The 12086-nt window shown below is 40.7% G+C and overlaps 1 protein-coding gene across 1 annotated transcript; it reads left to right on the forward strand.

Annotated features, from left to right (window-relative positions):
- The first annotated feature begins 165 nt into the window (after positions 1–165).
- LOC109467855 (tripartite motif-containing protein 2-like) lies at positions 166–11945 on the forward strand. Its single transcript, XM_019765957.1, is given in 5 exon segments — positions 166–1066; positions 6698–8120; positions 8123–8532; positions 8535–8888; positions 9151–11945. Coding segments are annotated over 4 exon segments (2184 nt in total). The 5' UTR covers positions 166–1066; positions 6698–6853; the 3' UTR covers positions 9304–11945.
- The last annotated feature ends 141 nt before the right edge of the window (positions 11946–12086 follow it).

Below are 12086 nucleotides of genomic sequence, written 5' to 3' on the forward strand. Positions count from 1 at the left end.
ACAGTTGGCTGTCAGTGTCTTAAACTAACAGGATCAGTGCAAGCAACTAACATTTAAGAATATCATGGTCATACCAATATCTATCAGAGAGTTGCCTTGTATTAAAATCAATCAAGTATACATTATTCCTTTTTTACGGTTAAAGTTCAAAATGATCCATGAATGAAAGTGGAGTGATTCTCTGTGTACAGGTGAGAGTGTATTTAGTATTTCCTTGTGTTTAGCATTAAGAGGAGGTACTAATACCACAAACAAACCACAGTGACTATATATCCTCACCACAGCATATCTTGCTAAGAAGCACCATATTTAGACATGGCAGGTGCGATTCTATCAGCAAGTCCAGAATGTGTGCCTGGACTGAAATATTTGAGCTTGAGCCTGGATGCTTGCCTGTAGGGTTTACCAGATCAAATGTCCCACCACTGGGGACTGGAATATATGCATATGTAATGAGAACGTGTAGACTATTACAACATCTGTTCCGCCTGGCTGGAGCCCCACCAGAATACAATACAGCTGAGTCCGGAGGTCCAGAAAATCACTGAGCCCCCGTTTTCATATTCATGCGGTTGCCAATCATGGTCCCAATTTTTAATAAAGATATTTTAACAAAATTGACAAGTACGTGTGAGAATTATCACTTTTCTTATCATTCAGCAAGAAAATAAAATGGGTCAAAGTGGTGATTCGAATAATTTGAGTGACAGAATTTTCCATCAATTCAAATTTTCTCTGGATTTAAGGATCTACGAAATCAAATAAAACTGCTCTATGTGAGTCAATGGTAATTTTATGGTGGAGATGCCATCTTCTCCCCACCCCAACAGAGACACCACAGCATTAGTGATTCCCCCCAGGAGGGGAAGTCTGGAGATAAGAGCAGCATTTTGGATGGCTTCCAGAGCCTTGCCAGTCATGGGGTAGAGCCTGATTAATTTGCATGGTCAGGTGACCAGGTCTGACCTCAACAGAGATCTAGGGTAGGCGTTGGCGGAGGGCTGTCACACATACTGGGGGAGGTACATGCTCAACATCTCAGGAAGATGACCGACGTTCTCATAAGGTAAATCACACCATTTAACCCTCTCCTACCTAATCTTTGCTAAGGGATATATGGCTGCCGTGTAATTCTACACTACACGTATCACACGTTGGGATGTATGGCACAGCAGCTTTAAATGTAAATGATAGTGCGGGGATGATGGCAGCCCCCGTACCCACGTTATCTACTGCTGTGGACTGATACATGTTGCAGCCTTGAATCTTAATTCACAATTTTTTCCCCCTCTTTATTCATCATTATCTGAGTATAACATTATGATAACATAACTTCTGTGAAATAATCAATCAAGCTATATATATATGATATCTGTGAGATGAATATATTCAGCAGCATGTCTAATTTGCAGCTGCATCTTTGATACATTTTCTCATACAGTTGAATGACATGAATCGGTGTAATAATGTCCTTCCTTTGAAACAGGAAAAGCCTTAGGTTTAAAGGGAAATAGGATGGGAAGGGGGAGGGGAGAGATATCACTTGTCTGTTTTGCAACATGATACATGGGCCCTTATATGCAGCAGCCTTCAATGTGGAATTTGAGAAACAACATGTTGTTCATTACAGGCTGTATGCAAACAAACACATCTTTACGGCACAGTGGGGAGGGGGGCACATTATGCCAGACAATATATAATACATTGTGTCTGCATCGCATTAATTTTGCAGAAAGGTCAATTAGTGGAAGTGAAATATGCAAAATGCAAGCTAAGCAAATTGCTGTCTGCCACGAGCTAGTCTGTCTATATAGAATTTTAGATCTTTACAATTTGCAGGATAAACACTCTAAAGATTATCATTACTGCATACGTTTGTCCATGTATGTAGCATATAAAATGGTTATATTACAGTCACTACGGTGTCTATATCCAGCGTGGTGTTGCTGCCCAATTTTACCCTTTCAGTATAGGCCATTAGGGTCAGCAGTATGTCTCTGCTAATCCAGTCAGGCCCCCATTGATCAAGAATATTAAACATGAGGTCATTCTTTTGTGTTATGAATTATTCATATTCATCACCCCCAAAAAATTGCAACTTATAACGGCACGAGGACATAATTACAGTAGTCACTAATTTTGCATATACATATTGTATGTCTCTCTCAAAGGATATGAAGGGTCACTGTATTAAAACCCTAGTCCTGCGGTGCCTAACAATTGTTGGGTTGCACATACAGTACCATCCATACAGCACCCTATATAGGTACAATTTGGCGGTTATTTCTCGTGCAACACATCACACCACAGCGAATTTCAAATGATGAGCAAAAAAAGTCATGGGCAAAGTCAAGGGTCTATGACCTGATTAAGACATGAACTTCTTGAAAAATATTGTGCAAAAAATGGCAGCAGGCCAAGGGTTAATAACTTTGTTTCCTATTGCCATAGTTGATTGCTATACCTCAATTGTCTAAAAGTGTATCTTAACAGGTGTTTGATTTTGTCCCATTGTACAGAATTGTTTGCCTTCCCAATACCCTACACATTACCTTGTAATAGCATCAATTTCAGGTGCAAAATATCTCATATTACATTACTATGCTACATGTACAAGTCTACCTTAATTCAATTCTTGAACCTAGAATAAACAAAACGAATTGTAGTTTTTGCATACAGAATTTACAATGGTGGCAAATTATTCAAAATCTATATTGATCCAAATCTAATTTCTAGTGTTCTTTAAAAATTGCAGCGTCCAGTAAACAGTTGAAACATTTGGAGACAGATGGTTCTATAATACCATTCAGGTCAGAGTCCAAGTCTTTTGTGTCTCCCTGCTTGTTGAAGAACAAAACATTCCAACGTTTGAATTATAGCTCAGTCCACAATGTGTTATGCTTGGCCCCATGAGTCTTGACCCTACCATCTGTACTAACCTACCCTTCAACTGTATGTGTGCTTAGAGTAGCTATGCATGTCTGGCACAATTCAGAGCAGCCTATACATAGTGCATTAGCATTGTTATCTGTTCTCCACCAGGAAACCCAAAGAAAAGCCACTCTAACTCCATGTCAATAATATTTTCATATCAATGTTTAACTTCACAATACCCTCCAAGACTGTTTGTAGTGAACCCTGCATAGACCTCCCAGGGGTTCGGGTTGGGTGAACATGAATTTCATGGTGGTTTCAACTGGTTTGTTGAGTTTACAAAATACAAAGAGACTGTAGCTAAGCTAAAAATAAACTTGTTTTGACACTTTTCAAGTCTCTCCTGAAACCTGTATATCTGTTTGGTTTGACATCAGTTTCATCACATTAGAAGGTATGGAAAAACAATTTTCTTGTGACACAATCTAGAGAAAATTTATCTAGTAAGTAGTAACTCATCAGCCACACATACTTTCAGTCCCTGACACAGGTAAAAACAGTAAATTTTCTCTATAGGTTGTATACATAAAAATTATTTTCCTATGGTTAGTCATTGAATTCTGCACCATATATCCAACAACATTTATCAGAAATGCCCTCCCTCCCTCCCTGCTCACTCAAATACGTCATAACCACAAATTACCTTTTGTTACAACAAGTGTGTCATTCAATGATTCAGCCAGGTGGTGACAAATCCCATAACCCTGAACAGTAAACCCCACACAAGTCAGACCACATGAGTCCGCTGTGTGACATTACATGTTCAAAGGTGACTCAGGTTCACTGCAGCTATAAACTGACAGTTACTTACAGCCAGATGTCTGGTTTGAGGAAGGTAGGTACTATAGAATATGCAACTACAACTGTATCTAAATTTCTCAGACACAATTACTGTCCTCCTGTAGTAGTACTAGTAGCTCTTTTGACCACCTGCTATGACTGTGTAGTGTACTTTTGTATGATTACAGTAATATTGAGTAATTTTCTACAATTACATTCTTTTGAAATGACGCACAAATACTGTAGTTGCAAATACAAATAGTGCAGGACCTGGTGGACAATAATAGGCAAAGTCTGCATTTTGCCATTTTCATTCTGTGCAAGTAAGGGATTGCAACAAAAGATGAGAGATATTTTATGCAGATTTGGTCAATATAGTAAGGAATTAAACATTTAAGTTAGGCGTTTCTTGATCCTGACCCCATACAGACCTAGGTTCCTGAGAGACCTAGCCTGGCAAGAATCCACCAAGTAGTTTTCCTTCCTTCCCTTTCAAGTCAGGTCTTCTCCTCAAGGCTTTGCCAGCTGTTTCTTTGATTCTCCTTAGAAACCGGGAAGGAATTAGGGGTCAATCATTCTTCACCTTTGCAGAGGGGCCAATCACTTGTTTCCTTTGAAAAGGGGGAATTAGGGGTCAACCATTTGTAACTACATGCATGCATACATATAGGGCAGACGCATTGTACAGAGCTAAGATCTTTTTCAGCTGAATTTTGTCAAAAATGATCTAAATATTCTTCACAAAGCTTAGAAAAAAGCCACTTGGGTACTAAATCTCTGCCAGCCTTCTTTATAATTTTATATCCCCTGCAATTACGTCCCACCCTGTTGGCAGATCAAATGCCCCCCCCTCCCATCCCATTCATGACAGGCAGTCTCGTGATCCATGCCTGTCTGTCATCAGCCTCCTGGGACTGAACAAATTTTACACCTGGCTGATGGATGCCTCTGTTTTCCTTCATCACCCAAATTCTAAATTAGATTCTTATTTGCATGACGTCAATCAATCGTGATGGACAGTCCCCTGAATTGCGATCTGGGTGTAGATCATCAGTTCCTGATCTGTTTGACGGAACAAACGAGGTCAATCAATCGTCAGCAGTGATTGGTCAGGCGTTTTATGTGCAAGAACAGATGTAAGCTATGACGATGTCTATGATAGTGCACATTGGGTGCAATATATCTCTTGGCTCAAAATTTCATCGTACCTACACAGTGCAGGTAACATTCAAAATTACCTGTTTGGCTGTGCCACTCATTTTCTTTCCTTTTGAGGCAATCAAAAACAATGTTTTCCTGGGAACATTTTTGATCTAAAGTCTATTGTACAAGAGGATTTACAATGTACCTGTTTATTACTGCAATTTGTGTAAGCCCCTTGTACAATTGGACCAGTGTACTAGTAGGTTAGTTACAGATAGACATAAAATACTAGTACCTGGCGTGAGTGCAGGCACAAAAGTACCTGTCGTGCATAATAGGCATGTGGTATTTTGAGCACTATATCTTATAACACAAATAATTAATACTGTGCTTCCTTTGGTACATCTTTCTTAGCCAGAATTGAATAATTCAGTATGATAGATTAATCCCAAAAGAGATCATTATCAAATCAGAGTCAACTGTATTGAGAATTTAAATCAAAGCTGCAACATTACTTTTGATATAGGACAAATTACAGATAAAAGATTTCACCAGAGATTTGTGCAGCCAGACAATCAAATGTAGCATGATGATTATAGTCTCATGCAAATTATTTCATTGATGAAGAATATGCTGACAATTAAACTGATCTCATGATTCGTTTGGTCCTGAGTACAGTCTTGGGTATGTGAACAAGTTACTCCCATATTTGATGAGATCCACACTTTAAGTACTGGCATGTCAAAGTACCCACCACACTCTTTGATAACAGTAGGAGTATGCTGTGGTTGCTCTGGTGTATGATGGACAAGACCCGATTCAGTTCCCAAATCACATGCTCAGCCCATATACTATATGTACGTTAAGCCTAATTATTGGCTTATTGGCCAGACCTAGCTGCATTGCAGCTGGAATCAATAGAATACAGTACAAGCTGTAGACCTACAGTAATCTGAAGTTGGTCCTGAAATTTACTAGAATACAGTGATAAGTCATGTGATCTCTGCAGCCAATCGGATGCAATCACTATCTTGTGATTTTACATGACATGTGAACATCATGCTCATGAAAGCTTTAGAATGGAATCATGAGGAATAGAAGAATTGTGATTTTAGCAGGTCATCGTGATTTCTTTCAGAATAAGACATAAGTCTGATTTAAGTCCTCATACATAAGTTCCTTAATCAAAAACAATTTTACAGTACATATTATATTGCATAACATGGTGTAACAGGATACAATTAACTATAATATAACATTATATTGACCTGAATGGCATCTGCATGTGTATCCCGAAGGGCTGTCTGCAGAATGTTTTGCACATTTCTGGCAATCCAATGGCATGATGGCTAAGAGAACCTGGTACAAGTACATTTGACCAACATAAACCCCTTTGACACATTCCTGCTTAAATGTTTCTTGAATACTGGACATGGAGAAAGAAAGTTTTGCAGGTACTTTTCATACTCTCAGTGAGTGTTCTTGGTCTTACACACTGTTAACAAACAGGATTGACTGTAAGGCTGCTGTAATGTATGACATAACTGACAAATTCCAATCATTTCTGTCAATACACTGTTGGTTTCAACCCTTAAAATACATCACATATATTACACTGTGCCTTAAAATGTTTGTAATGAAACTTGAGTGATGACCCAAAGCCTTGAAAAACAATTTGCTAATCAATGAAAAATAGGGGAGTACCTTGTTAGGATAAGGCAATAGTGTGATTCCAAGCTGATTGTTGTCAAATTGTAATTTATGGAAATGTGTACCCATCAAACATGACATGCACTGTACGTGATTTTGACAATAAATGGAATATTGTTATTTTTTACAGGATGGAAGTTCGACTATACATCTGATGTGCCTCCCAGTGCAGACTGACCTGGAGTGACAAATTAGAAACTAAGTGCTTGTAAGCATTCTTGTGCATTCTGGAGCAGAGGTGTGGACCACCCTGACCAAGACTTCCACACCGACATCGAGTTTTACAATGGCCAGCAACATCCCTGTAGTCAAGCAGATCGACAAGCAGTTTCTGATCTGCGGAATTTGTCTGGAGCGTTATAAAACTCCCAAGGTCCTCCCCTGCCTTCACACCTTCTGTGAATGCTGCTTACAAACTTACATTCCGCAAGAGAGCCTTTCCCTGTCCTGCCCAGTCTGTCGCCAGACGTCAATCCTCCCGGAAGAGGGAGTGACGGCTCTTCAGAATAACTTCTTCATCACCGGTTTAATGGAGGTGTTGGAGCGGCCAGAGGAGGACTCGGAAGATCCGCCGGAAGCCATGAAACCTCAGCCGCTGTCGTGCCCCAGTCACGAGGGGCAGGACCTGGAGTACTACTGCCAGTCCTGCGAAACGGCTGTGTGCCAGAACTGCACGGCCGTCGAGCACAACGAACACACCACCGTGCAGCTGAAGGACGTGGTGCAGGACCACAAGGCGGCCCTGCAACAGCGCCTAGAGATAGCCAAGTCCCAGCTCCCCAGCATAGCAGAGGCCATCAAGAATATCACAGAGATCAGCCAACATCTTGCCGCAAAGAAAAGTGATGCAGAGATCGAAATCACCAGCGCATTTGCGGAGCTGGAGAAGGCCGTTGGCCAAAGGAAAACTGCCCTGTTCTCTGAGTTAGAGGCGATATACAGTGCTAAGAACCAGGTTCTGCATGACCAGAAAGAGGCTCTGAACTCGGCGCTAGCGAACATCAGTAGCAGCTGTGAGTTTACAGAACAGGCCCTCAGTCACGGGAACGAGACAGAAGTCCTGTTGATCAAGAAACAGATGAGCGACAGGCTCACAGAACTCGCGTCCATTAAGTACCCTTTGAAACCAGAACAGAATGATTTCGTACTGTTCCAAGCAGAGTTGGACAATATCAAACGGTCCATTGCAAATCTGGGCTGTATACTGACCAACCATTCAGTCGGACACGAGACCGTGGCAAGCGGGGAAGGGCTCAGGCAAGGGGTGATCGGTCGACAAATGTCGGTTACGATTACGACCAAGGATCGTCTCGGCAGCTTGATCAAGACTGGACATGCGGACATTTCAGTGGAGATAGCCAGTCCAGAGGGCAGCGTGATAGACGGCGAGGTAGCTGACAACAAGAACGGGACGTACGAACTGACGTACCTACCTCAGAAGGAAGGCAAGTACAGCATGGCCCTTAGACTATTCGGTGAACACGTTAGAGGCAGCCCTTTTGATCTCAAAGTCATACCTGAGTCTCAACTTCCCGACCAGTCTGTCAAAACAAAATCATCAAGACTGGTACAGTGCGACAGAAAGCCTACAAGCGCCCAGCTAGCAGTAGGTCTAAAGGATCGCGTCCAAGAAGCAACCCAATCGAGGACGATCTGGTAATGCGAGTTGGGGTTAAAGGTCGGAACAAGGGCGAGTTCACCAATCCACAAGGGGTGGCCACGTGTCCAGGAAAGATCATAGTCGCGGACAGCAACAACCAGGTCATCCAAGTGTTCAGCAACATGGGAGACTTCAAGCTGAAGTTTGGTGCTCGAGGCCGCAACCCTGGGCAGCTCCAAAGGCCGACAGGGGTCACAGTATCGCACAACGGGAATTACATCGTGGCCGACTACGACAACAAGTGGGTCAGCGTGTTCGGACCCGACGGGAAGTTCATCAACAAGTTCGGCTCAGGAAAACTCCTACGGCCCCAAGGGGGTGGACGGTGGACAAGAACGGGCACATCATCGTCGTAGACAACAAGGCCAGCTGCGTCTTCATCTTCCAGTCCAATGGAAAGTTTCTGCAGAAGTTCGGTTCACGAGGAAACGACGACAAGCAGTTCGCTGGGCCGCACTTCGTCGCTGTGAGTCCAGCAAACAACATTGTGGTGTCGGACTTCCATAACCATTGCGTCAAGGTGTTTGATCCAAACGGGACTTTCCTGTACCGTTTCGGATCAAACGGAGAGGGCAATGGACAGTTCAATGCTCCGACAGGTGTTGCAGTCGACTCATCAGGTAACATCATCGTTGCAGACTGGGGAAACAGCAGGATACAGGTGAGGGCATAGCTTTTTCAAAGGTCAAGGAAAAAGGAACATGCATGTGGAGAACAGAATAAAAGGATTGGATATGTTTGGATTTGAAGGCAAAATAATAGGCATGATAGTAGTTAAAAAAGAACTGGAAACAATAAAATTAAATGCAAGCTTAAGAGGGCAAAAAGGCCATTAACTCTAACTTGATTTTCTTTGTTTGCAGCAGTTTTGGTGCACATCATTATATTTTCATGTTACACCTGTGGTCTGTCACCCTCTCCAGGTATTTGACTGTACCGGATCGTTCCTGTCCTATGTGAACACCATGGCAGATCCACTGTACGGACCACAGGGGCTGTGCCTCACCGCCGACGGCTACGTGGCAGTGGCCGACTCAGGAAACCACTGCTTCAAGATATACAAGTACCTACAGTAAACATGCTACACATGTAGTACAATGTCATATACATGTATGCATCAGAAAGAATCAACCGTACAAGGCTTAGCATAATGGAAAGCAGATTTCATGGACTGTATAACAAATTTTCTCCATGTTATCATCACATCTTCTCGTGCTTACCAATGACATAAAAGCTACAGGATTGTGAAATTGACTTGGCGACATGATGCTCTTGTGGCCATCTCCAGACTAGAACATGACGGTAGTCACAAAATCAAAGTTCACTCAACCCCTCCAGAGTAACAACATTTGCTTAACATCGAATGTAACGTGTTAAGCTGCCTAAGAGACAGCATCCTTAGCTTTAGCAGACAAAGTGACAGCATTATTCCAAAATGGGGACCCTGCCAAATGATAGTACTACTTGAACATATTAAACCCAAAAATGTACAAATTGCAAATTTGCAAGCAGTGTGGGTTTGTGACTCAACACTGTTTGCTGCGTTAACTGCATTAAATATGCAAAATTATAAATGTGCAAGGCTGAGTTTAGAAACAAGCTGAGTAAGAGAGCTGAAACATTGCTGTGAAAGTTGTGCCCACCAGGCTTAGTAAAATGCATGGAGTCCATGTACTGTACTGAATGCTGCAAAAACCATTATGGTACAAAATGTAAATGCAAGTTGTCTGAAGTTGTCAAATGTTGTGCAATGAAACTGAAAGGAATTTTGTGAGAAAGGCTCCTAAAGTTGGCCCTAACTACAAAACTGGACATTGACCTTTATTTTTTTAATGTTATCCTGCTTTATAGTCATTACTGTAACATATAAGTTATTGTAAGTAACAAAATCTGACCATTACATCTCAATGTACAACATGGTATGTTGAGTTGGTTAAGATTCTCTCTTTCATAATAAATCATAGTGAGTCATTTAGAATGTATCATTTATACTAAATTATAGGGAGGGGGAATAGGTTTCAAGAGTGTTGTCATGTATTCGGAAGTATGCAGGTTGATATTTATGCTTATTAGTTATGCTATTTGCTCCAATCATTTTGATTTCTATTGACCAGCTTGTATTGTGTAAGCCTTTAGCATGTCTGTGTAATGTGCTGCCTACATGTGACTAATACATGCATTCACTTCATGACTCAGATTACATCTTATCCAATACATGCCACAGTCATAATCAACCAAGCATAGGACACATAATGCAGCATTTTCAGGTAACTGTAGGCAACAGTCTGCCACAAGAACATAGAAAACCTAAAACTAGTTAGTGCTGTCGATTTTACATAATGGTTAAAGTAAAATCTAACATTCAGACATTTCTATCCATGTTCCTTAATTGTATTCACCATGTTCTGTTCTGTGTATCATAACGTCATTCAGTTTCCTGAAAATCACATGCTTTGTGCATTTGATTAACAAAATGATACTAGATTGATAGGTTAATTTCATCAGCAACTCTTCCAATAAAGAACTCACAACCCTTCACCAAGATTTCATAGATCCAGTAATGAAACAGATGTTGTGAGGAAAACAAAACCAGTAACAGAATAGCAACCAGTCTTGTGCCTTTAAATAGTTATCATAGGTAATTCTTGGGTGATTCGCAGTCTGATTTAATGTCTGATTCACACGGTACACCTTAGTTACATATTTGTCTTTATCCAAACTGCAAAATCAATGAGAACTAGATGCAGAGCTCTCTCCTGCTCTAATTACTCTATCCTCTCTGATGGAACAAAGCTCTGTGTTGAATACCAAAAGGGGGATCAGCAACATAACATCCAGGGACAGAAGGATGGACACTGGAGATAGCCAGTGGCTTGGTTTGGTTTGACTATGCACACCAACATGATGCAGGAGAGATACACACAAATACGTACACTGATATATAGATAGCGTAGTAGCTTGAGTAACAAGTTGTCAACATGATGTGGCCTATCTTTTGTAGTAGTTGTTCACAATTTACATGTTCTAATTGTTCACAACTTATAGACATGCAGGATGTGTTACGGTAGGTGAGGCAAAATTTAGCTAAGGTTCATAATCGACCTGAGTGGTTGTTGCTGCAAAATGCTTCTAAGAGCGCAAACATGTATGTTACACTTGCACACTAACTCTTGTCCCATGGCTGCTACATGTATTTAGATACTTTTAGGATACTCAGTTAGAGAAATGTTTGAGGATTCTATGGTGAGAAAAATGTAGACATTCCTTGTTGATAAGTCTTAAGACTCTTTGCTTGAAATATTTTCTGCAAAAACTGCATTGTAATGTTGATTTTGTTTTGATTGTTATTCACGATCACATAAGTTTGTTGGACCATCGGTGCTCTAAACCAGTACAAAGATGGAGTACTGAAGGTCAAATATAACATGTACATAAGACAATAAACAGCTCAGTAACATAGATATCTTTTTTTTTGATATATTGAATGTAAAGGCGTTTCTTTTGTGCAAAAGTTATTCAGTACCTGGTAAAGCAATTTTGTCATTTATTGACAGGCACATGTATACTTTTGTAGTGTTCGAAGAATGTTTGCTTCTAGATTTGCTTCTAGAACTGAAACAAAAGCAGAACCAACACATGAGGTAGACCTGTTCAGGCAAGACAAAAACATGCGTGCAATGCTACTTGCTTTGAGAAGCCATAAATGTGTGATTTCTTACACATGCGTTGTGAGGCTTCTTTTTTTGTGTGTATTAACAAATATCAAACACATCTGCAGACAGATCTCATAATATATCATGTCAGTATTTATTGATAACATAATTTTACCTCACAAAGTAAATCCAAAAAGGATAATTTG

Source organism: Branchiostoma belcheri, unplaced genomic scaffold, assembly GCF_001625305.1.
Source record: "Branchiostoma belcheri isolate BF01 breed outbred unplaced genomic scaffold, Haploidv18h27 scaffold19, whole genome shotgun sequence".
Taxonomy (NCBI): domain Eukaryota; kingdom Metazoa; phylum Chordata; class Leptocardii; order Amphioxiformes; family Branchiostomatidae; genus Branchiostoma; species Branchiostoma belcheri.